This window comes from Gobius niger (genome assembly GCF_951799975.1).
Source record: "Gobius niger genome assembly, chromosome: 6".
Classification (NCBI taxonomy): Eukaryota; Metazoa; Chordata; class Actinopteri; order Gobiiformes; family Gobiidae; genus Gobius; species Gobius niger.
The window spans coordinates 17165781-17192730 of NC_136857.1; the positions used below are offsets into that span (position 1 = coordinate 17165781).

The 26950-nt window shown below is 39.9% G+C and overlaps 2 protein-coding genes across 2 annotated transcripts; both read right to left on the reverse strand.

The window, feature by feature from the left end:
- Window positions 1-1667: 1667 nt before the first annotated feature.
- On the reverse strand, window positions 1668-3089 carry rh50 (Rh50-like protein; the record flags this gene model as incomplete). Its single annotated transcript, XM_079558397.1, has 1 exon — window positions 1668-3089. The coding sequence occupies one exon, from the start codon at window positions 3087-3089 to the stop codon at window positions 1668-1670; it is 1422 nt and encodes a 473-aa protein (XP_079414523.1).
- A 3272-nt stretch (window positions 3090-6361) lies between these two features.
- LOC306964054 (solute carrier family 12 member 5-like) lies at window positions 6362-26402 on the reverse strand. The gene is made up of 26 exons (XM_079557897.1): window positions 26312-26402; window positions 16645-16733; window positions 16433-16573; window positions 15713-15859; window positions 13715-13769; window positions 13514-13644; window positions 13187-13434; window positions 12385-12593; window positions 12143-12310; window positions 11881-11979; window positions 11747-11804; window positions 11501-11675; window positions 10962-11080; window positions 10794-10892; window positions 9699-9818; window positions 9502-9606; window positions 8790-8958; window positions 8452-8647; window positions 8116-8285; window positions 7891-8022; window positions 7709-7816; window positions 7494-7610; window positions 7233-7396; window positions 6973-6987; window positions 6756-6889; window positions 6362-6551 (listed from the first exon to the last, which is right to left on the reverse strand). The coding sequence occupies exons 1-26, from the start codon at window positions 26352-26354 to the stop codon at window positions 6460-6462; spliced, it is 3303 nt and encodes a 1100-aa protein (XP_079414023.1). The 5' UTR covers window positions 26355-26402; the 3' UTR covers window positions 6362-6459.
- Window positions 26403-26950: the final 548 nt, after the last annotated feature.

Here is a 26950-nt window from a genome sequence, read left to right on the forward strand (position 1 = left end):
GTGCAGGCAGGTAACCCGTTGTCTGTTTAGTCGAGTAGGGGATAGCTTCTAAATATACTGTCAATGCTGCAGACCCGGAGCTTATGCTTCTGTTGTTTGATAAAGCTAACATGACCCATTAATGTTGTTTGATAAAGATAAGATGACACATTACTTTTCTGCTTGAGATAGCGTTTATGCTAGTTGTAAATGAGTAAAAACAATAAATAATCCCAATTACATGCTACCCAAAAAATGCAATTGCAGGCTGTAAAGTAAATATATAATTTATTCATAATTATGTATTAAGGGTACCTTTTACTTTCTGTGGCAAATTATTGCATATTTTAATATTAAAGAATCTTGGCCTGGACACTCTTGAGATTTTTAATCTCAACGAGTTTTATCCTGGATAAATAAAGGACAAATAAAATAAAAATAAAAAGTTATGGCACCATTATCAATGTCACATTGTTGCATGTATATGTCATTCCAGACTAGTTTTGACTGTATTATTATTATTATTATTATTATTATTATTATTATTATTATTATTATTATTATTATTATTATTATTATTATTATTATTATTATTATTATTATTATTATTATTATTATTATTATTATTATTAGCCCAGAATTACAACATTTGATTTTTACACATTATTGACATCAGTGTCAACACTGATGTCAATAATCTTTTGTTTTAGTGAAGTTGACAGAAAGATGCTACTGAATTTAGGAAACAGGGAAGATCCTGACGGTACAAATGTTAGGCTATTTTTTACTTTGTTATTGCATCTGCAAGCTAACATTATTAACCCTATGATTTCTCTCCTTTCTTTACTGATTACAGCAATGGCCGTTACCACAATAAAAATGTGATTTTGTTCCAAAATATTGTCTCTGTTCCTTGTTCAACAAATGAACAAATGAAGGCACTGTCCTACAATGAAAGGAGTAAAACATATAATTTTAATTTCATAAAATAACCCAAATAATAGTACATGTAGCCTAAACTAAGTTACATGTCAACACATTCTAAATTACACAAAATAATCCCAACGATACAACTGTAAAACATGAGCTAAATACCGTCGTATATCTGTCTTTGCCAGCAGAGGGCGCACTATCACGGTGGATTCGCTTTTCACGGTAGATTTGTCTCGGCTCCGGATCTGCAGCAATCCATTTGGGGAGTTCAGGCTAATATAATAATAATAAATATAATAATAATATTATTAACAATAAGATTAATAATGACAATAATAGTGACAATAATAATAATAATAATAATAATAATAATAATAAGAAGAAGAAGAAGAAGAAGAAGAAGAAGAAGAAGAAGAAGAAGAAGAAGAAGAAGAAGAAGAAGAAGAAGAAGAAGAAGAAGAAGAAGAAGAAGAAGAAGAAGAAGAAGAAGAAGAAGAAGAAGAAGAAGAAGAAGAAGAAGAAGAAGAAGAAGAAGAAGAAGAAGAAGAAGAAGAAGAAGAAGGGCTCCAAGATCACCAAACCTGAGGGACCTGGTTGGCCCCTGGTGAACGAACCAGCTCAAATGCTGAGATAATAATAATAATAATCATAATCATAATCATAATCATAATCATAATCATAATGAATCTACCACTTCCACAGCTTTTGTGCAAATGTGTTTTATTTAGGCTACATTTTTATTTCGCCTACATTCTTTATGCTGCTGTAAACTCTGTTGTAAACCTAATCCTTTGGAGTGGTGCGTCATAATCATGGGGAACATTAAAAAACAGCTCATCATCAAAACAAAACTCATCTGAAGGAGCAGAGAGAAATGGTAGCCTCAGGACGAATCCAGTGAAGACACCTCCCATGACGGCCACCCCAATGGTCAGTCCAACAGCGGCAGCCTGGAAAAGCGCTTGTTCTTGCGCAGTCCTCCCTAAACCAGGTGCTAAACCAGGCACCAATTGCTGAAGCTCTACTAGTTTTGGGTCGTCTGCCACAGGAGCTCTGTGCATAAAAATCTCATACAGGCTTGGGCCATAGACCTCCTCAGTGGCCCAAAGGATGGCGCAAATCCCAGCTGCGCACGAGATGAGTCCGGTGAGGCCGTGCAGGTTGTGGATGCCACATTGATCCTGGATCCGACAGCGTTGTGCAAGAAAAGGGGTTAAATATTTGTAACCAAGCATGCAAGCTGTCGCACCGGCCATTCCCAATGCATAGGCGGCTGCAGGAGAAATCATCATGTCCACTGTTGCCCCCACGGTCACCCCACCGGCAAGTGTAACATTCTGAACATCCGCCATTGTCAATTTACCCTTTTTGTTCAACAGAAACGACAGTGCAAAAGCTGTAAGAGTTGAGGCGCATAGTCCAATGAAAGTGTGGAGAATGGCTCTGTGCTGGTCATCGCCTTTATAAGTCAGAGCTGAGTTAAAAGAGGGCCAAAATACCCACAAAAACAACGTCCCCATGACAGACAGTATGTCAGAATGATAGCTTGTGTTTTCCTTTGCATGCCCTTTGTTCAACTGAGGTCTGTACAAAACAAATGTTACCCCTAAACCAAAATAGCATGAAAACAGGTGAATCAAAATGGATCCACCGGCGTCGTTTATCCGTAAATACTTGAGAACAAACCATTCAGTGGCACCAAATACTGGCACTTCTAATAATGCCATGATTAGTAGCTGTAAAGGGCTAGTTTTTCCCAGTACTGCCCCAAAGGATATTAAAACAACAGCACAGGCAAATTCTGCGTTGATCAGATTTATCACACCAAGGTGGATATGACCATTTTGGCTGAATTGAAAGTAACCTTGCACCAAAATAGCCCACTGGATAGTAAAGGTAGCAGTGAGGAAGTTGAAAACCATTCCCCCAAAGCCATAGAGACGGAAGAATGACAAAAGGCAGCCAAACCCCAGAAATATCATCACTTGAATATCTGCAAAGAATGGATAGTCTTTGTACACTGCATTATCCATTGGGTCCGTCCTGTTGGTTTGAAATATAGCATTGGCTTGGTCATCATAGGTAACAAAAGTTGCAAAGAGGCCAAGAAAAATGCCTTGTGTGACAAATATAAAAACAGGCAGCTTGACTCTGAGACCCATCCAGCGTTTCCTCATCCTGACAGCTCTGTGTGACTAATGCCTTCAGCAAGTTGTTTTTAGAGGGGAAAAAAAGAAAAGGTCAACGGTCAAACTCTCTCCCACTATGGAACAGACTCTCCCACATGAACAAAAAGCATTTGAACTTTGGCTGAGGCCATAATGAAGGTCTTATCAGCATTGAAAAAAGTACAAGAGCAAGCCAGCCAACCTTGGAAATAGCATATTGTTTCATTTTTTTTTTTTTTATCTCTCCTGGAACTTCATAATAGTTAAAAGATTCATGACTTTGGAGGTCAGTGCATGTACTCAAACATTATCAACCCAAGTACCAGAGCAAATGAAACTTTCAAGATAACATCTGTTATTAATGTATATACGATCTAAATAAGAAACAACACAGCCATATCAAGGAATAAAATTAGGTGAAAAATGTAATACTAAACTAAATTCACCAGCTCTGTCCGAGATGTAAACCAGAATTAAAATGGTACAAGTCTAAACTGTTTTTAAACAACGACAAATTCATTTATGTGTTTTTGTTTTTTTTAAACCTTGTTGCAACACTTAACCATGTCAAGCGTAATCACTGACAGACTACATTTTGCTACTGTAAAATCATTTTTATTATAGTATAGTTATTTTATGCACATACTGCAACACATTTCAAAATATCACTCATATTGTACATGGCATTCTCTAGCATAAAACCTCAGTTATAGACAAAACTTACAAACGTATTGTGAGTACCTCTACAACTACAATAACAAATGTATTTAGAAGTATTTGTAGGCCTAAGATACAGCGACACACTGAGGGTTTGTGTAATTCACTAACATAAGTGGACAGATCATAAAAGTCATTTTATGGCCTTGTTCTTTCAACACTGAAAAAAAATATCATATCTTCAATCACAGCAGTTGGAGGCAAGAAACCAAAACAGTAAATACAGGAAAAGGGAAAAGGAATCCAAAGCAAATGTTTGTCCATTAAAATCTGTTTTACATGAACTAAAGCAAGAGTATACAACAATATGTCTAACTATAAACCTTATATTTTAATTGAACTCATTCATTAACACATTTGAGTGGATAACTGCTACATGTACAGTACAGTAATATTTGTGCACACAGTCAGTGACAGATATTTCCCTACCATTCCACACATTTCAAAACTTGATCAAAAACAAAGTAACTTTTTGTGAGCAGAGTAAGTCTCAGAGAACAATCAAAACGCTTATAAAATAAGGGAGCTCTATGATCTCAAAGCTGTTGTAAAATGTTGAAGTTTGTCCCTTGTGATAATCGCAGTGTATGCAATACAAAGAACAATATGTACTCTGTTAATGTGTGGTGGTTGGCAGTTTTTGCACTTGATAAATGTAAGATAATGGTTTATTGCAATGTACATTTTCAAACAAACCCTTTGGCGAAAGAACATAACAAAGAGTCCTATTTTTAAATAATAATAAAAATAATAAATCACGCTTTGTCCTCCTAAAGCCTTCTTATGATAAAATAAATATATATATTTTTTATTGCTTTTAAGTGCATGTGTACACCATCCTGACAGACACATAACAATAAACTCTGATACTAAAATTATGATCAACTGTAGAGGCATACTGTATGTGAGCTGAGTAGATCATTATGATAAATACTACACAGAGTTGTTTTTTAATACCACATCTATGACTTACAAAATATACTATATTTACCATTAGAATAATGGGAACGATGTGCTGACACATCTATCTGCTATTTCACAAAGAACATCAGAGCACTGCTGGACCGGGGCGGGGCGATGGGTGCTGTGTTCCTGGATCTATAAAATACAAAATTCTGCTCTCCAAATTAGGCACCTTCAAATTCTCCCCTGATACATTCAAATGGATTGAATCATATCTGGCCAACCACTCTCAGCATGTCCAGTCCCACCAGTCTGCGGCCCACAAGCTTACCTTGCAATATCCCAATTCAAACGACACTGTTATTCACACTCATGGCAGTAATATTTCCCAGGTTGCAATAAAGGCTCACAGACTCTGTAGTTCAGGTTTCTACTAGTTTAAACTCTCTTGTTTGCGAGTAAAACAGTTGCCATGTTCTTCACCAAATCCAACAACCCCCTCACTGTTGTTCTTCACCAAATCCAACAACCCCCTCACTGTTGAGCCAGACATTCTTGTTTCTGCAGAAAGACTGCAGATAGCGTCGGAATACAAATACCTTGTTGTCCTCATTGATTCAAAACAATCATTCAAATCTCACATCAATAAAATCAGCAATCATTTAAAAATATGACCTCAGTAACCTCAGACACGTTCACAATTACAGCAGCAAGAATGTTCATGTATTCTATAATTCTGTCCCACATCACATAATGTCAGCTACATCACTAAAACCACTGCAATCCCCCAACAAACGGACTGTCAAAATGTGAACAATTAAAATACTGGGAACAACTGTGAAATCACTGTTAAATAATCTAATCTGTGCCTGATCTATAAAGTTATTCATGGACTATCATCACCACCACTCAAACAGTTTATTAATGTCGGCTCAACCATTCACAGCAGAACTCGGGCGGTGGCCAGAAGGAAAGGGTGTCCCGTCAAGAAAAGCTCTTTTGGACTAACTTCTTTTTCTGTCCAAGCGTCTATCAGTTGTAATCTCATACCCACTAGACGACCATTAAAAATATGAACACCTGCCACACATTTAAAATACATGTAAAACAATGGCTCATTAACAGTCAGATAATGTGAGCCCTGGGCACATACAAGACTGCCCCCTGCTGGTCTCTTTCCTCTTAATGCGTCTATGAGGTTGGGTGTTACTGTGGGACTGTCAGTCTGTCAGTCTGTTATCTTCTATTGTATACTCATGAAATTGATGGTGTAAATGTGTTTTTATTGTTCATTTTAAGGATACTGTTAAACTTGTCCTGGGATGAAAGATAGCCTTGTAGCTAGATATGTAAATGATTATACTCTGTCCCTGAAATAAATCAATAAATACCCCACGCATGTCACATTGAAAAAAGAAATTGAGTATTTTTGACGCCTCTGAATAACAAAGTTAAAAATGGCATCAAAATAATATGATTATATTCAAAGTCAACGGGGATAAAATGGCTTTAAGAGGAAGAGTGTGAGTGTTTTTTTTCTATGCTCAGATGCAATTGTAGACTGTTGTTTATGTGTGATAAGTAATCCCACGTTAGAGAGATATATTAACCAAAGTAAATGGATAACCAGCTTATTAATTGCCTGAACTAATTGTCTCATGACAAACCCAAACACCATGGGGGGAGTGAAACTAGTCTTGTGAATACAGTATTGTAGAGTAGCATACGTTCACTGTCCACTGTCCCCTTACGTCTTGTTTTATGAGTAGATGGTTATGACCTCTCGTCCGCCTCCTCTGACCAGCAGCACTCGATTCAGGCCTTCAGTGAGCACTTCCAAAAACTCCATATCTAGGAAACGAATGAAGGAAATGAACAGATTTGTTCTGAGGCGAGCATTGTGTGTGTATTTGTTTTGTTGGGGGTTTTCTCATTAAGATACAAGTAAGATAGAGAGATCACATGTTTTTGGAGGAGCCAAAATCTAGATCTGTTATTTTCAGTTTGTGAGTTTTCAGTAACTCACTAACTCACTCCCAGAACAGAAAAGGATACAGTTTTCGTCTCCAACACGGTTTTGGGGTGGCCCTGGCATATTGAGCAGGACCAGTTTGGCTTCTTTGGACTTCTTGCTGATGACCTCATTCAGTCTCAGGGCTGTGTGCATGCGCCTCACGTCTATCTGGTTCCTTTAAAGGGGCGCAGCACATGTTTAATTCAAACAGGCATTAGTGAGGAAAAAAGGCAACATCTTGTTAAACAAATAACTTACAAATTTTCCCATTCTCTGCAGCATGTTCAAGAAAAAATTATATCAGTCATCATAGAAAAACATGTTTTGAGGAATCCTGGATTTAGGCTCTTTTAGAGGCTAAATGTATCTAAATTTGCCATAACTTGGCAACTTTGCTGTGTTGACTTAAAAGCTGAAGTCCAAAGTTTTGTTTGACAAATGAAAATACATCTTTACTCACAGCCCAAATATTTACCATTGTCCCACAAGAGCAGGCCTAAAAATAACAGGTAACTCACGGTTTCATGTTGAAGTGGTCTTTGCCTCCCTCTATGGCCTGGCTCAGGCTCCTCCCCAGTGCTTTGCCATCTGTCCAGGTCCCAGTGTCCCCTGCTGGTGAACTGGGAGAAGTGAGGCTTGTGGGGGTTTTCGTACTGTTTTTAGTGTGGGGCATAGTACTTGACTGGTATGGGAAAATAAGCAATAGTGATTAATCTTGAAGTGGCATTATCCTTTGCAGGATAATGCCACTTCCAGAGGAGGAGGTAATGTGACATTACCTCCTCCTCTGGTTTCTCTATCACTGTCGTTGGCTCGTCTGTGCTGCGTTGGGAGTGAAAGGCAGTCTTGCCTTTTCGCCTTATGGATCCACGGGATGAGTCTGTGATACTCTGGATCTAAAAATTGTCAGTTATGAAAAAGATGTGTCCAATCCTTTATATTCCCCAGGTTATGCAATAAAATGCATATTTTTGTAATTAAAAAGTGTGTCTACCTCTCTTTCCTTCTCTGTCTTTGACAGTTGCATTTGTTTCAATATTTCTGAACGTTGCTCCATTAATAGTGTCTTCTCATAGGTGTAGGCTGAGATATCATTGTCCAGCTAAAAACATTTTTACTCAGCTTAGGCTTTGTAGTTACCTGCACAAAGTTTAAGTGTTTTAAGTAGTTTCTCACCATCTCCACCACTTCCACCATGGCATCAATTCGAAGGTGATAGAGAAACATGATGAGATCTTTCTTCATCTGGATACTGTTGTCGTCCATTTGAGCAACAGTGAAAATACGCATCTTACACTTCCTCCACACCTGCATCACATAAACAATAAAACGTGAGTTACTTTTAATTAATCGAAACAAAGATAAAGGTGGCAAGACAAACAACGCCTGAATGTTTTCTACCTTGTGTTGTCTCAGTAGAAAGGGCAGCAGCATCAGCATCCCTCCATCGTGAACGATCCACCACACATCGATGTGACCTTCAGTGAAACGCTCTCCATTTGAGGGATAACTGGAGATGTTTTTAGGAACCAGCAAAGCCAGACTGGCAACAGTTGTTTCTCTTACCACCTCTGCATAAAAATTTATGGCTGTTACATTGCTCAGATATGTGTGGCATAAATAGTAATAGTGAATGAGTTGTGAGTGAACTGAGTTTAACATTAAATCTCAATACAAACCTGCCTATGCCTTTTTTAACATAATTAATTAAAACAGAGAATCAACCAAAGCTATTACCAATAAAGTTCCTAAATTGCTGGTTGTACTGAGGCTGTTTCCAGTTATGAGGCCAGCTGACCATCACTGCATTGTGCTTAAGGCCTCCGAGGCCCCCGACTTGGACCAGGTGGGACGTCCCTTCTCTGAGACTGGAGGAGATCACAACTTGAGAGAAGCCCTTCACCTTCTCTGTCTCCATCAACCGTTGCAGCGCCTGGACAAAATTATGTACAAAACCAGGCACAAGAAGCATTTTATCAGTATCATCCTAAATAAAACTGAAAACTACATGAAAACTAGATATAAGCTGAATTTATTGTCATTTCAGTTGCGTTTTGAAAACCATGAAGATTGACCTGTTCTGCTCTCTGGGCCTCTGTGTAATTGTCCAGGAATGTTCCTTGGACGGAGGTGCCGACAATGGTGAGGCCTTTTCCTGCTTTGAGCTGATTGGTCAGAGACAGGAGACGAGGCTGTTCCACATTCTGCTCAGAGTCCACACTCACCAAGACCAACAGCTGAGGCCTGGCATACAACAAAGAGCACACCGGCTTATGCATTTTTACAAACAGTGTGGTGCTTCCGCCAGGTCCTATAGTTTAGAAGTTTGATGAATTTACTCGATGGTAAAGATACTTTAGAAAGAAAATCCACAAATATGGAACCTTATCAATACAGTGTCATGAACTTAGTTCACTAACCACTACATTGATCTTATTGCCTTCTTTAAGGCGTTTCAACAACAATTGCAGACGCTATTGTGTAAACGCTTTCACATTAGTTCATATAAGCTGACTGAGAAGACATTAAACTTGCTGCTGTTTTTTGTTACATGCAAACAGGCCCAATAATGACAGATTTTAGCCACTAACCCGGTCCAAACATCTGCAATTGGATTGTTAAAAAGAAATATCCACCATTAAGTTCTGAGCTGTTTCCTCCTTAGTATTTTCACCAAATGGCCTTCCTGACACTATCCTCTAAAATTTTCCAGGCTATGGGCACACCACAGAGCTCATTTACTCATAATTAAACAGAAAGTGCAGATGTGAAGCGCTGTGCACAGACCTCCAGTTCTTGGTATGCGGTGGGCCTTCCTCGAGCCTCATCAGAGCGAATCGAGCAGCACTGAGAGATATGCCACGTATCCCGTCGCCCCACTCCTTTTCAGCCCTGAAGAAGAAAGCCAGGGTGTGTAGAACTGATTTGTCCGCAAATGCCCATTCCAGGATACATTTTTTTTAAATTAATAACCAAAGACTCACCCACAGAACTCAATGTATTTGTAGATGCAGGTGGCAATGCCCATAGCTACTATGGCATAATACCAGGAACACATGAACATGAGAGACAGGCAGAGGCTCATACCCAGAAAAGAAAGGGCCCTGAAAGAAATTTCAGCCATACATTTTTGTAAATGCATATATATATTCTTTTTAAACTCTCTTAGCCAGTGATTATGATCTTGATCTTGATCATGCATACACTCAGTCAAATTAAAATGGCACATCGATTCTAGACCCAATTATATCTTTTTTTTATTCTATAATTCTATAGATTTATATGGCACAGTTAGTAAAGCGAGTCGTCTCGTGATCGGAAGGTCATGGGTTTGAATCTCAGCTCCTACAAACGCACACTGTCGTCGTGTTCTTGGGCAAGACACTTCACCCTCCATGCCTCCAGTGTCTGCGTACATTGGTGTGTGAATGAGAGTGTGAATGGGTGACTGGTTCCATAGTGTAAAGCGCTTTGGAAAAAGTGCTATATAAAAAGTGCTATATAAGTTGAGATAATTTTTATATAGATTTATTATCATCAAGTGCCAATCTACATAATATAATATAATTAAACATAAGCACAAATGTCATAATTAATCAAACAGAGCTTGTAACATTAATGTCAAGTTAAATTCAAGCCCTGCGAGAGTGAGGTGGAGGACAAGTAAAAAAAAAAAGCCTTTTAACAATCAAAATTCCGGGGGTTTGGCGATTCACTATGGTATTAAAAACGTATGGTTGAATTGTTTTTGGCCTGAAGATTAATATGGCAATGGTGGATTTTCTGCTGTGTGAACTGTGAATATCCATAATTGTACTAATGTGACATTTACGGTCATGCCCTGGAAAGCAAACGCAACCCTGTACGCTGGATTGCACATTATTTATCACTGCTACTGAACATTACAGTTATACAGTTACAGTTATAACCAAGAACATTATCCTTTTCACACGCACCTGTTTTCACATAAAGAATACAGTTCTCTGCCAAAGTTTTTACTGCAGTGCATATCATAATTTATAGATTTGGCTGGACTTGCCGTAACATATGAATAATGATTATAACAAACATGATCTCACCAGTGATAAAACTTAAAGCGAGGCCTCCAGTTTGGCGTTCTCAGTAACGTTTGAAGAGCACAGGCCAGATTCACAAACATATAACACATCAAGAAGAACCTTGAAAAAAAGAAAACGTTAACAGGACACAGCTATTAAATGCCAATGGATATTGCTTATTGAACCCACATGGACAGAATGGGAGCAACTGCATCCAAAGATGCGATGAGGATGCCAATCTCACAGATGCATGCAGTGAGCAGGAGGGCCCAGGTTGGCTCTCCATTTGCTTTGCCATGTCCAAACACCTGGTGCAAAAGAGATCATAAAAGAGCACGTTTTTCCAGCACAGCTGGAACAAAGGCATCACAAAAATATTTGCAGGGCTGTCTACCCCTTTAGTAGTTATACTATATTCAATTAAAAAACAAAAAACAAGTTGTGATATACTGTGAAAAACCTATATGCAATGAAATAAATAAATGAGAATGAAGCCAATTTTTAATCTCAGTTATAATACATTTTTCATAACAATGTGATTATAATAATCGATTCATAAGCTTTTGAAATGCTTTGTGTGTGTGTGTGCGTGTGTGTGGTGTCTGTGCGCGCGTGTGTGTGTGTGTGTGTGTGTGTGTGTGTGTGTGTGTGTGTGTGTGTGTGTGTGTGTGTGTGTGTGTGTGTGTGTGTGTGTGTGTGTGTGTGTGTGTGTGTGTGGCCATACTTACTCTGAGAAAAGGAATGATGCCATCTCTAGAAATGGCCTGTAGGAGGCGTGGAGCCCCAGTCAAACTCTGCAGACCTGCCCCGCAAGTGGAAAAAAACGAACCAAACACAATAACCCAAGGAGACGGCCAGGCCAGAGTCCCAATAACAAGGTTACCATTCACCCCTTCACCAAATCTATTGAGAAATGTTGAGATTAGTGACACCATCAGAAACACAGACTTTTTAGCTTGAGAAATAAGACAGACTTGTCTCTCAGGACTACACCCTCTATACAAGCTCCAAACAGCACCACAGCAGACATATCTGAGGTCCGGTGTTAAATCTTACATAACAGTTTAGTGAGGATTTTACTGTGCATGTTTTAAGAAGACAAGGATACAGACAATAGATGTTGTGGTAATAGCTGCAATGGTACCAATAGGAATGGATTTCTGAGCATCTTTTAAGTCTCCAGAACGATTTGATCCAGCCATAATACCTAATGAAATGAAGAACAAGGGAAAAAGGAAATCAGTAAACATGAAGTATGAATGAGAGGCTGAATAGGTGAGTGGTCATCTGATTACCTTTAAAACAACAACAACAATAAAGTGTCATACACTTTTAAAAGGATAAAACTATAAAACTAGTTTTTTCCTCACCTGTTACAGAGGGAAAGTAAATCCCAACCAAAAGTGTAAAAAAGCTGGAGATGTCAGCGAGAACATATCGGCCAGAACTGGTCGCGGGACTGTCTGGGTCTTGCTCAGACAAAACCCCTTCTTTCTCCAGCATCATGCCTTTATCAAGATATTTACTAAACAGGTTTTCTGAAAAACAACAGATGACAACAGTGAAATAGATACAGTGGGTTCCGAAAGCTTTCAGACTTATTGTACGGTACCTGACAAGATGCCACTGGTCACCCCTGGGATACCTTGGATCTCTGTGACGTTGTTGTTGGTAAAATATTCATCACATGTGGCGTTAAGAGCGTCAGAATCACAGAAGGACAGCCACAGTTTGGTGGTAATAGTTTCATTGTCTTCGATAACCTTTGCACAAACGTCATAACTTTTGGAGAGAAGAGTGCGATTTCCCAGAAGACACACCCTGCAAAATAGATGTGATATTGTCACCGGTAAAATCTCTATTTGTCAGTTAAAGGGGGGGTATTATGCAAAATCGACTTTTCCAAGCTTTACATCATGTTATTATGTCATTCCCTCATTAAAAACATGCCTGAAGTGTTGTCTTGGCACATTCACATATTTTTGAGTTATCTATAAAAACTCTGACGGCAGCCATTTTAGGGATAAGTTTGCCTGAGTCCTCCTAGGAACGCCCCCACCTCCTGGAGACGCCTCCGAGCTTTCATCACCAGCCGAGTAACCAACCACTGCTCCTCAGCAGAACCCCCTCCCCACTGATGCCACAGACAGCGTGTGGAGGGGGCGTGTCGGAAAGGATCAGAGGTTCTTAAAGAGACAGACGCCTATTTCAAGACATTCGCTGCAGCCATTTTGAGAGAGCAATTTTATACAAGGCAGTTATTCTAATTTACTGCATTGACAGACCAACAGAAGGTTTTCGTCATCATTGTAGTGTGCTATAGACTGGTGCTATGTGATTGAAAAAAGCATAATACCCCCTCTTTAAAGGTTTTCTTAGCTCATCACTTAGAAGCCACAGGTCAGGCCACTTACGGAAACAGCGGCGGTTCAATGGCGGTATTGATAACTCCAGCATAGACAGCCAAAATGGACAGGATCACGCATGCAAGGAAGACCAAGGCCAGCTTATTCACATATTTGACGCCAACAAACACCACCAGTGCCATAAAGCTCAGGACGATGGTGCCATAGACCCTCATGTTGTTAAGGAGAGCCGCTTCTGCCTCCGCCCCCTCCAGTCCCTCAAGCTTAAAGATGGCAGCTTGAGGAACTATGTAAATCTGGAGAATACAATCTTGTTAAAGAAGATTTCAACGTTCAATACAGGAGTAAGAGAATATTGTTTGATGAGTTTCTTACCAGTAATATTTCTATACAGCCTAGTATGTACATGGCCCCGGCGAATGTGGTGCCAAGGTAAAAGCAGATTCCAACTGCTCCTCCAAACTCAGGACCGAGAGACCGAGATATCATGTAATAAGACCCTCCAGCTAAAAGACGACCATATAAGACACGTTAATAAAATCTAACAATAATATACTTTGCAAAACAGCCACTCACCTGGCACGACTCCATTAGTGGCAATAGCGCTCATGGAGATGGCTGTTAGCATGGTCTGGATTCAAGCAAACAGAGCAGGTAAAAGGGGTTGGAGCTGGTGAAAATGTCATATTTCAAATGGCCATCAGTGAGGCCTCAAACAACACAGAGAAAACAACTCCAGCAGATGCACTGTCAGTGTTAGGGGTGTAACGGTCCAGGTGTGTCACGGTTCGGTTCGATACACGGTGCAGGACCCACGGTTTGGAGCATCACAGTGCAAGTGCCATATAAATAAATAATATAAATGTTCATAATGATCATGTGACAGTAGGCCTATTCATAGTCTCAGAATAAAATGCTTTCTAATTTTTCTTTGTAATAAAATGTGCCCATGAGCTCACAAAACAGTGCTCTAAAGTAAATAATAATATATAATAATACAAAAAATAATAATAATAATGCAGCGCACTGGCACGTGCAGGCCATGTGCTCGTGTGTTGGTTTCGTTTTCCCAGCAGCGCATTTGATTTGAAGCTTCTGTTTGGACCGCTCCTGGACAACATTATGCTTTTGCATTTTTGTTTTGAAACTAAGCTTTTGAGGCCGGATTATGACCAAGATTGCGAAGGAAAGCCCATTACAAAACCACGCAGATTTTATGTGTTTTTGGAGGAGGTAACTTTGCTGGTCTTGAGCGTCTGCAGCCTTCAGTTTAGCGGTAGGCCTAAGTGATGATGATGCACTCTGGTTGGGTGCACGCACGAATGGTAGTGCGGAACTTTTACATAAAAAATAGGCCTACATAGGCTAAAACGTGCACCGTCACTTTAGTACGATGCACAAAGTCAGATTATAGCACCTTTCTTTGTATAGAACAACATTGTGTAATGGGAGTGCAGTTCAACAGTAGGCCTAGTAAAAAGTAGGATAACTCAAATCATGTCACCAAATTAAGACAAGAAGAGAAAAATTCCCACATTTATCTGTTTATAAATACAGTAACTGCTTGTATAAGGTTGGTGGTCATTATCAAAGTAAATTTACTTGACGTTTTTGTTGAGAACTTCTTTAAGCTACTTTTACTCCACAAACTTTTAGTTTCAGTGTTTCATTAATGTTAGAGCCTCTTTTAACTTCTTAACCCCCTTCTTAACCCGCCTAAACCGAGTGCATTTCTCCAGTTCAGCTTTACCCAAATCTAAAAGTTTACAGCCTTTAGGCCAGAGCAACGACTCATTTGAAAGCTAAGACCCACAAAGCTGAGCTAGAAGGATCTTTCCTCGCGGTGTTGCCATGTTCTCACTTTTTTATCACATTTTTGTCACTTTTCAGTTGCTGTTTTGTGGCTTTTTTGTGGCACTTTCATCGCAGGGTTTGGGAATTTTTCATCCTCGTTCTCATCAAAATTTTTGTCGCAATTTTGACGCTTCATTGATACTTTTTACCCAAATCTAAAACTGTCCTGCATGTCTTTTCTTTTTAACTGTTTTTATGGCAAGTCTTTTATTTTTTCAAATTATTTTTTTACCTTAGTGTTGTTGTTTACATTGTTCCTTGTTTGTGCAGCACTTTGGAAAGTGTCTTGTTGAAATGTGCTTAAATAAATTTGGATTGGGATTTGGTTAGAGGCCTAGTATTGAACACTATATGAGCAATGGGTGGCACATGTGCAGAGCTACTGTGCAGATGTCACTAACGTACAACAAGGAAAAATATTTGTCCCAGTCGTGTTGTCGCATCGGTGCAGAATTCGGCTGTAATTTTCATGTTTTTGAATGTGCGAAGTTATTTTTCATACCACTTTTTCAATCAGATTTGTACTTTCTACTTCGAATAGCTACTCAAGAATTATCCACAGCAAATCGTGCAGTAATATTGGACTAATGTGTGAATCAGAAGTATGAAAAGACTATTTGTCCGTTATATATTGCCTTGCGTACATAGATAGCAGATGTTTTTATTTGTACTCTTGGCATCAGTGAAGTGCCTGTGTTATACGATGATACAAATACTCACTGTGGAGCAGCACATAAAAACGATAATAAAAGCGCCCAAGACTCCGCCAATTCCCACCATCCATGTCATCCTCAGGAACAGAATCACCCCAAATATGTTTTGGATACAGGGCAAGTACACACCCATTAGTGTTCCCAACTGTGGTGCCTAGAAGAACAAGATACAACCAACACATGGCTCAAATCTTTGTAATCAGTAAATTGTCATTCACATTCATACAGTTAGATCTATGCCTGTTTCACATGAACTAGCTTCATGTTTCTTTTCCTCTGCTTCCATTTGTCTCTGTGGTTTCCCCCATAAGGCCTTCAGTTTGGCAGCTGATCTTTGGGTTGTTCTATATATGTTAAATATACTCAACAGATGTTTTGTCATGCTGTACTCATTAAACTGTAATGAGCCAGACTGTAGATAAGCATTATCTCAAAAAGAACAAACTGCCTTGTCTTGTAGTTGTCACAAACACTATTGGGCTGATTGCTCGTAATAGATGAACTGTATTGCACAAGCTCACGTCTTTCTTTATAAAAGACAATAGACCACATTCTATCAATGATTATTTGCCACTGCGACTCTGCAATTACAATTGAGCTTCAAGTGTATTAACAATGTTGAACTTCAGGTAATTCTCCAGGTCATCTTTTTTTTTTTAAACAGATTTTCTATGTATCTCCAAAAACAAGTAATACTGTATGGCTTTACTACACTTTACATACTCACTTTAACATGCTTTATTGTGGACCGAGAGACTTCCTCATTGTTCTCAGCCTCTTCATGCTCTTTGCTGCCTGTCGGTAGGTTTGAGTAGTTGGCAAGGCTGGAGAGTAGAGAAGATACCATGGGGCTAGTGTCCATTTCCTCCTGCATTGAAATAAAAATACCGGTCAGTTCAGGAATACTATTACTTTGTAGTTGGACAACCTTGTACTCACCTCAAATAAAGCCATGTTCTTGCCATCATAATGTTGACTCTTCTCCATGTCATTGTTGATGAATGGACTGCTTTCTTTTGGAATCCCATCTATAAACACAACAATACAGTAGAATTTGTGGAAATACATTAGATGAAACGAAAATGAAATGAATCAAAATTGCTAGGGTTATTCTTAAGGAAAACCATTTGACAAGAACAAAACATTTTAAGCTTGATATAGCACAGACATATGCGTGACGTTAAGTTGAAAGATCTGCTGAGGCCATGGTTAAAGGATGCACATGCCAAAATATGTACATTAACATAACGTAAAAGTTGATTAGAGGCTTTCACAATCTGACCACATCCAATCAGTGAACTTGGCGTGCTGATGTGCTCCAGTTCTAATCTGCAACCATGACCTCAGCTGACCCCTTACATCCACACAAAACAAAACCTCAGTATGGCCCTTTGAGTTCCCCATTTTCCAATCCAGCCGCAAGCAGCAATACAGGCCCTCGCCCCGGCACGCAACTCCCTTCTGCTACTGCCCCTCCTCGCTCTCGCCCTGGAGAAGTTGGGTGAAGTGTCTTGTCCAAGGACACAACGACACAACGGTTGTGTGTGAGATTATACTAATGAATTGTTTTATCATTTATATCATTTAGCAAAGAAGAGAGGGGGAAGAGAGCCAGAAAGAGACAGAAGGAAATAAAGGCAAAAAATAGAAAGAAAAAATAGGGGAGAAAAGAGAGAAAGAGTAGATAGAAAAGAGAAGAGAGATATTTCTGTACCCCTCAAACCTTGTGAGAGAGATCCGTCCTCCTCAAACATCATGAGAGAGATCCGTCCTCCTCAAACCTTGTGAGAGAGATCCGTCCTCCTCAAACCTCGTGAGAGAGATCCCTCCTCTTCAGTCCTCCTGAGAGAGATCTGTCCTCCTCAGACCTCCTAAGAAAAATCCGTTCTCTTCAAACCTCGTGAGAGAGATCCGTCCTCTTCAGACCTCCTGAGAGAAATCCGTCCTCCTCAAACCTTGGGAGAGAAATCCGTTCTCCTCAAACCTCGTGAGAGAGATCCGTCCTCTTCAGACCTCCTGAGAGAAATCCGTCCTCCTCAGACCTCCTAAGAAAGATCCGTCCTCTTCAGACCTCGTGAGAGAGATCCGTCCTCCTCAGATCTCGTGAGAGATATCTGTCCTCCTGGTGAGCGTTTTTCCTCTTAAATGTTGCTGTTTATGGTATCAGTTCCATTCTGAACCCCTTCATTGAGGCATCGATCTTCTGGTCCTTCTCTCTCATATGAATCAGCCTAAAATAACTTTTTCACCCTCTGGTGTGCCCTGTTTGTTTCCTCCAAGTCCACGATTACTGCAGTCTTGTCACGGGCTGCCTTCATTTCTATTTCTCCTCTTTAGAGTCAAGAATCAGGTTGGTTTCCGTTTTCTGCTGCAGCTGCTCTTGGAGTTTCTTGATTTTTTCCAGCTCCGTCTTAGCCTCCCAGAGCTGCATTTCCAGGAGTATTATTGTCTCTGATGTTTGCGTTTTAGATTTCATGATCTCGCCCCGGACTCGCTCTCACCCTGGCCCACTTGCGCCCTGGCCTCACTCCCACCCCGGGCTTGCCCCGGCCCACTCTCGTCCAGGCCTCACTACTACCACGGCTTGACTCTCGCGCTGGCCCACTCTCACCCCAGGCTCGCTCTGTGGTCTAAAAAATGTTGACAAATGGCATTTATTTTGACAAAGCGATACATTTTTCGCGGTAGTGAAGTGGTCTTAGAATGTCATGAGGCATAGATCTGAAAATCTTTTAGTCCCATATAAACATTGTAGCAGGGAGTGCTGCAGCATGGATCATTAATGTGGTCATGTAAATTCAGGGCCATCTCATGTATGAGTGATTAGATTTAAAACTCAATCGAACAAGAATGTGCAAATTATTAGGGATTCATGCTATTTGCCAGACATTTACTCTCGCCATGCCCACATCATACATAATGTGATATGTCTGTATATGTTTTTTGGTTGGTTTATTGTGTAGAATACCTGCAAAGTGTGAGATAAATCATCCGAACTACAATTTTGAAAGTATAGTTGGGGGCGCTATAGCTGTGAGCACTGTGCACTGAGCACTATCTGTTCAGACTGCGAGTGGCCTTATACAGTATCATCCAAATATGATCCAGATTGAATAGAGTGCATACCTGCGAGGTGTTGTCAAATGTACTGGAAAAAAGCATGTTTTTTGTCGGGGCACTATGTGAAAATGTAGACAAAAAATTGTCTCTAGATGCTATATTCAAGCGTGAGCTTGTTCTGCTGAAAAATTATTTCATTAAAACATCATGAGTGAAATCGTCTCCAAGATTTCAATCCAATATGGCTGACTTCCTGCGGAGCTAAAAATATGTGCAAAATGGCTTTAGCCTACACCAAAAAATGCATGTCCCAAATCCCATGGGGTCGACTTTCAGGGGGCGCTGACGAGCCATTGTGTTTGGGGCGTGCAGATGTCGACTGGGAGCCAGTTGCCTGGCTCTGCCATACTATTCCCTATCCATTAGACACAGGAAAGTTAGTTTGGTCACGGAGCAATAGGAGCAGTTTAAACGGGCGGCCTAATGCGTACAGATTGTCAGTGAAATAAACCAATCAATTAGCGGATGTGACGACAGCTGTAGTACAATTCACAAAATATTAACTGAATATAAACTCACGAGACGCAAAATCCTCAACTACTTCATCCGTACTTAGTTTTGGCTAATGTTAATGTTGAACTACATAGTGGCGCAGCCAGTGAGCCAGTGAGAATTGACAAGTGATGTAACCTTGTCAATTCTCTGTGACGGTCGTGATTGGTTTGGCTAGGCCTTAGTCTTTTGTGAGCCAGTCAAAAGATGTGCAGCTGCAAGACAGAAACTTATTTATTGGTTTACATGGGTCTCATGCAAAACAAGCCACACCGGATTGCAGCCTTGGGCTAATTTCCATCCATCGTCCCCCATGTGCACTTTCAAACACTCTCATTCCTCCTGGCCTATTGTACCTGTTTTTAGTGGTAGGGGAAACTGGAGCACCCAGAGGAAATCTACGCAGATACAAGGAGAACAGAAAGGCCCCGTCCAGGTGGGAATTGAACCCGGGACCTTCGAGCTGTGAAGCACAAGCACTAACTGCTGCGCTACCGTGCCAACTGACTGATGCCAGTGCACAGGACGTCACAAAAGACCAACCGTTTCATGACAAAAGCGTGGATCAGTATCTCAAAATGATGCCTTGAAAATGAGGACTTTATCTTTGCTAGTTGAATCAGATGTAAAAAAAAAAAAGATTGGAGAAAAAAAAGGAAAATAGACTTAACCACACAACAGTAATTTGTTTGTCTGCGCTTATCAAACAGTGTCAAGGATCCCAGGTTTACAAAACCAACACTACCAGCATTGCTCAGACATACCAGGAGACCTTCAGTTTGTTTTCTTTGTCATTAAAATGCAAAACGTTTACAGACATCCTGGTTTTGATTTCATCAATGCACTAGGGATGGGCCATATTGTATTGCATATCGTTATCGTGATATAAAATTTTGTTATATCGCTGTGGACACGATATAATTTATGTTACGTTGAAGTGGGTTTGACATTGACAAAGCTGTAGCCATAAATGAAAGCCCATAAATCCCCATACCTACATTACCACTATGGGAATGGGACTTTCATGGATTGAGGCTGTTTTTATTCTCTGGGACCTGCCTTTGACTGTCCATTCCTGTCTGCAGTTACTGGAGACATTTTAGAGTTGTTTTTTTTGTTTTTTGAGTGCCAATGATGTGATACAAGGATTTTTTTTTGAAATTATACTATCTAGATCTATTTCATTATTTGTTTATTTTATATAGTGACTAGACAAGAGCATTTTGTATATATTCCCAGTACAATAAACGTTGAACAGAGGGAGAGAATGTTGCCTGTTAGTGTCTTGTCATTTTCTCAGGTGTGTCTATATTGGGGGATGCAAATAAAGAAGAATGGTTTTAAGTTTGGGAAATGAGGACATAAAGCAGCGTGTGCCGGGTTATGATTTAGCCTCGAGATGTGACATGGCTTTTACAAAAAGGACAGTTTATATCGGCTTTTTAAAGCTTAATAGGGCAAGGGTTCAAAGGGATTGAGCAGCTGCTAGTGATCACAAAGGTTGAAATTACCTTTAATGTGAAGATAATGGACCAAATTATGCATTGTTCCCAGCAAGTGCACAGAACAAGTGTTTGCTTGTGCCGTAAACTGACAATAAAATTTTATAGGCCACACAAGGTAATCTTCTTCCAACCAGAAAGTATTTTGGTGTCTTTCCCTTTCGGAGGTTTTCCAATACAATGTTAAAATGAACTTAATTACTAAATTACAATGTACAATAAGACTGTAAAGTAACATGTGCAATAATCTCTGTATCAGCTGCACTGTATTAACTCTGAGTGATCTTCTTGAATGCCGACTGTAACAAGTGAATTTCTCCTTTGTGAGATCAATAAAGGATTATCTTATCTTATCTTATCTTAAATAAATGCAATGGGTTGTCTCAGGTTAGCCGTGAGTTTGCTAAATCACTTATTCCCAAACTTTTCACTCTGTGTACCACAGAAAACGGTCTATATTGCGAAATAGTCATCTGTTCCATTATGATGTGGCAAGTTAAACTTCCATTTTGATTATTGTTGTTCAAATTTTGGACCTCACATACCCTTTTTTTTAAAGCCGCACCACATAGAATTTTACCAAATAAATAAAATTGAAATACAAGCATTTATTTTATGACAGATATTTTCATCATTGAACAATACCTCATAAATGTACAAACCAACATTTATGAGGCTCACCCCTCCAAAGATATGACCGGGAGTGGGTACGTCTCCACCTCGTCTCCATGGAGATGTGATGAAATGCAGCAGAATTTGAGATTTAAACAGATTAGTTTCTCATCCAAATCCACTTTTATTACACACTGCACTAACAGCATTTTCTGTGTTGAGCTGGTCATTAGGAGCATGTTTTATTTTGCCGCAACAGTATAGTCGAAAATGTTACGCAGTGTCACTTTAAACAAGGGTAGAATCCTGTTAATATTTAAATTTTGTTTCATTCATTTAAAAATCAACTGAGAAGACAAAACGTATCTGAGATAATCTCTGTGCCATTTCAGGGCTTTTTTGTATTTTGGCACTTTTTCTGATGCTAGTTTCAAATGGGTTTTTTTTAACAGTATGCTGCCCACATAAAAATGTATTTATTACAAATTATATTTGACCAGGACATAAGAATAAAGCTGGTCATTGGCAACAACAGATCCGTCAAAAAAGTGAAATAGCTCTTCTTGTTGCATCTACCATCTAACCAAAATGTGATATTTTTTTGCCATCTTTCAACTGATCTTGAGCTTTTAATTGGGATTGGCATTTGAAAACATTGGAATTTGATATAAATTGCTTTTTTATTCATTTGATCAGGGATAATGACAAAAGGAATATGCCAATGATGGCATATTAATTCTTCATCAGCTTCATTTCTTCTGAAGGCCCCTCCTGCAGGCGCTGGCCTGTCTCTACTGCCTCTACTGCCTTTTGCTTTGCTACTGTGCCATCAGTATGTGTCCTCAGATCCGTCCCCTCTGCTTCTTCGGCGCCATCAGCTCGTTCTGTCTGTTTGTCTGCCCTGTGTCCCATCTCTGGTGCCCCTGGCACTATCTCTACCTCCATGGCCCCATGACTCTCATGCCCAATGTGCCCTCCTCCTGCTCCTGTCATGGTCGACCAGTGTTGTGTCTCTCCCCCTCCCTCTTGTGGCTTGTTTCCTTATCACCTGGGAAGAACCATCAGTCCACAGGCTGCAATCAATCCACACAAAAGGCCTGGCTGTTCATCTACACCTCACGAGTTTGTTGTTGAAACTACAGCAGGTAGTAAATATGTTTGGCTCCAGATTATCTGTGAGTTTTTGTGGACATTTTCTTTGTGTGCTTTCAGTAATTTTCATCTTTTTGTCCAGGACATGCCTGCCTGCACATCTACTGTACCTCCCTGCCAATCTGCCAGCCTGCTTCATTATATTAATAAATAAGCGTTTGTGCACTTACTAGTTGTGCTTTGCTTTGGGTCCAAAGTCAAACCGTGACAGTTTGTCTTATTCTAAATTTGATGACACTGCTGGAAGCTTTGCATTGACGTATGGGCAATCAGACAAATTGATTCAAACACCATTGGATGAGCCAACAACATCTGGCTTACAGATTAGTGCATGTTCAATTTGCGTGTGGGAGTGAGTGGCAAGTATTACTGTAAATGTACCCACAAAGCATACACATTGAATTAAGCCACAAAAGGCAAAGCGGTACACATCCTAATAATGAAATGATGAAGAGAATGTATTTAAATGGGTAAGTTTAAAAAAAAAGCAAATGTACTATTGCACAGTATGTACTATTTAGGCTTTTCTAGTTTTTGTATTATTCATTCTCTAATCCCTGCAGTATCTTTGCTGTTCCTAGAACTGCGCTTTTCTGGATTGATGTCTAACGTACAGGTATTTCCTGGGATCTGCTGTAGCTGCTCCTGGAGTTTGGGGGTCACTGTCCAGAGTGCTCCAACGACCACGGGCACCACTGATGCCTTCACCCTCCAGCTCTTCTCTGAGCCCCTGGTATTTTTCTAGTTTCTCATGTTCCTTTTTCCGTCCATCTGTATCTGAAAGTCCCACAGGATCTTGGCTCGGTCATTCTCTCCCTTTGGAGGTGTTTCCCACTTTGACCTTGGGGTTTCCAGCCCATACTCTGCACAGATGTTCCTGTGCACCACACCAGCCACTTGGTTATGGCGCTCTATGTAAGCTTTCCCTGTCAGCATCTTACACAGTTATGTGCTGGATTGTCTCAGGGGCCTCTTTACACAGTCTACACAGTCTTGTCTGGTGTAGTAGATCTGGGCCTCTATTGCTCTGGTGCACAAGTCCTGCTCCTGTGCAGCCATGATGAGTGCCTCTGTCCTGTTCTTCAGTCCAGCTCTTCATATAAGCCACTTCAGTTATATTTCGGTGGCACATTCCATGTAGGAGCTTGTCTTCCCATGACGGCACCTCCAGCACCTCATCCTATATACTGGCAACTGATAGCAATGTTATTTCATCGTCTTCCTGCAGATGCTACCAGTTGACTTTAGATGGGGATAAGTGGTGTGGTCCGTGGCTTATCATTGGCTTATGTTGGGGTTTGTTGTAATCCCTCAATGAATTTTCTACTGTTCATGGCTTGTTGTTCATCTGCTAACCACGCACGAAGCAGGGCTGGATCTGAGAAATCCTCCAGTTGACAATTTTATTCACTTGGACAGGAGAACCCAGTTTATGGCCAACAATGATACATTTTCCCTTGTTGCAATCTTACTGAGCCATGTGGAGTATATCCCTGATACAAATGATCTGTGAGGGCACTGGGCAGAGTGGCAGAAGAGCAGCTGAGCTGGGGCAAATGTGTTTCAAGTTTCCAAACAATATTACAACAGTCAATGAAGAAGAAGACTTATTTTTATAAGTGCAGGAAAAGAGGTTTTATTCTTGGGGGAATATTTACTTACCTTACGTTTGTAATGTTTAAATGGTTAATGCTGCGTGATTTGAATACTTTCCTATTCCTTCCTGATCAATCTGTTCCAGTATTGAGCTCTTGCACTTAAAACCTATGGAGTGACATTGTTAACCAAACAATGACCTCTAAAGGTCAAATGGTAATTTTATAGCCATTAAGATGATCAGCTTACTATACTTATAGTAGCATTTAACTGTATTCCTGCTAACTGTGGCAACCTCAGTGTCAAGTTTGACTTGACAAATGGATTTTTTGCATTCCCCAAATTCCAGCAGTGAAACCCTTTCATTTACTCAATGTTTCCTTGACATGCTAATATTTTAACATACGGCAAAATTCCACAAATTTCATGACTACATATTCCCTTTTAAGTACTATAGTATACTGATATGTTTCTTTGTTGACTGAGGTCACAATGACACAAGTTGTTTTCAGGTGATTTCATAATATTTTGAAGGTCCCATAGTTAAAACAGAGGACAGTGGCTCAGACTAAGAATTACAACCTCTGAACTGCCAAACCGCAGATCGTCGAGATGTATGAAAGAAGACTTTGCTCAAACTTAAACATTTTATCAATCAGACTTTAAGCCACATGATACAAATATGGACAATCTTTGGGTCCAGTTCCTAATAAGAATTTCCTGTTTGGAGATTTCTTTTCATAATAGTTTCCATAAGATGTTCTTTCCTTTTGACATTTGATGTTCACTGTCGATTAACCTGGGAATTATTTATTCATTACTTTTGGCGTTATTTTGGACATATCTTTATAACTTTTTCTTACATGCAAAGTTACTTTATTGTTTCTATTTGTGTAAGCTCTCAGTAGTACAGGAGTTTTAAATGATTAAAAAAAAAAAAGATAAGCCATTATCTGCACCGGGTATACAGTATTGTTGTGGGCATTTCTCCTATCATCCAAAAAGCTTCGTCAGCCCAAATGATCTTTGTTGGAAGCCAAATATATATCCAGTAGGAGAGGTTTAACCAATTTTGAAGTAGCAACACTTGCTTTTTAAAGGAAGAGTGTGGTGGACGTTTAGTAACTTCATGATGCAAACTACAGCTGCGCTCACCAGTGTTTCTGGTCTTGTTTTTGTATTTGAGTAATGTAGAATGTGAAACAGGTAAAAAAGGCTTTAAGGGCTGTCTGTTCAAAATGACCTTGTTGCACTAAAGGAAAGTAAACACAGTCTGCAGATGATTTTTGGAAGAACTAAAAGAGTAATTTCTCCAGATGCTGCAGGGCCATAGGGCACTTCCTGAACCACTCACAATCATACAAATATCTGCAGAGAGGAAATGGAGTGTCTGGAGAATCACGTTCAGTTCAGGTGACGTGCGGCAAAAGCCAAACAACAGATTGGCTTTTAGACAAGAGCAGAAACAGTTTTTCTGTCATCACATCATTACAAAACTATTTTTCCACAATTAATAAGAAATACTGGAATATTGTACTTTTACATTCTGTCAAATTCATCAAATTTTTGTTTACATATACAACTGTAGTTTTAGGGCCTATCTAATATGACCTTGTGGGGCTGACACCAATAATGCTGATAACCAATTGGTTGATATAAAAAGTGATTCAACTTTTAATAAAACTAGCTATTAAGTGCCTATAGGCTATGCTTCAATGTTGTGTGAAATACGGATGATGCTATGTTAACATTCACGTTACTCAAAGGTTATTAATCTCACATAAAATGCAAACATGCTTAACAGTGCGCTCAAGTGTCGCTGCTCATTCTGTGAAGAAAAGACCTACAGTAAACCTTTAAACTGTGAAGATTTATTCAAAGGCGTCCATATTCCCCAAGCTGATGATATAGATGTCCTGTATGATTTATTCATTCATGGTGACAATATTAATGCGTTTTATTCATGGATAAAATTAAGAAGTTAAAGAACTGAATAACAAAGCGCAATATTGGAGCAGTTCTGCATGTAATGTGTTTGTTATTCTTCAACATGGCCAAGAGCAAACACACGTCTCCTGTAAGTCAGCCACACATGCACACTTCCGTATGAGTTGGCGCGTTTCGTCACTCACCCTGGCTGATGGATCCCCCCTCTCCCTCCTCGCTGTCCGTCATGTTGTTCTGCAGCCTCTGTCTCCTCAGGCCGCGCGCTCTGGACACCCCTGTAGAAATGCTTCCCTCTGACAAACGCTCCTCTCGTTGTCTCTTGAAGCTGGGTCAGACAGCATCAGACAGGAATGTGGTCTCCTGCAGTGATGATGATGGTGATGTGGAGTCTGCAGGGGAGCACGCTGCCACTCACATGTACGCTCTTGTGTCCCCGCGCATGCACTTGCCCTCAGTCAGTTTAAGCCTGATGACAGCGTTCATCATGTATTCAGAAGGTATTATCTTGGCCGGGTCCCTCCCCTTGTCCCTCATGCATGTTCATCATCATCCATCTCATCAGCAGAGAGGGATTGACAGTCATGGACATGTCAACACAGCCTCTTCAGATTAAGCACCTCTTTTGATGTTCTTTTCAGACCAAAGTCCATTTCATTTCAGTGCATTCATGCTTTTGTTATTATTGCCCCCTTAGTCTTTTTTATATTTGACTCAGTCCATTATCTGCCCCACCGCTGCAGGCTGTACTTTAATGCTGCTGCTGCTGCTGTAAAGTGCATTTCTTCCACTGGAAACACACACGGACACTCAGCTTGGAACAGTCT

Excerpts from the sequence above, each read along its gene's own strand:
- LOC306964054 (XM_079557897.1), bottom strand. The coding sequence starts at position 26,354 with ATGACGGACAGCGAGGAGGGAGAGGGGGGATCCATCAGCCAGG. Across the intron at positions 16,734-26,311 it reads GGGGGGATCCATCAGCCAGG|ATGGGATTCCAAAAGAAAGC; the intron begins GTGAGTGACGAA and ends TTGTGTTTATAG. Across the intron at positions 10,893-10,961 it reads GTTGCTCCCATTCTGTCCAT|GTTCTTCTTGATGTGTTATA; the intron begins GTGGGTTCAATA and ends CTTTTTTTCAAG.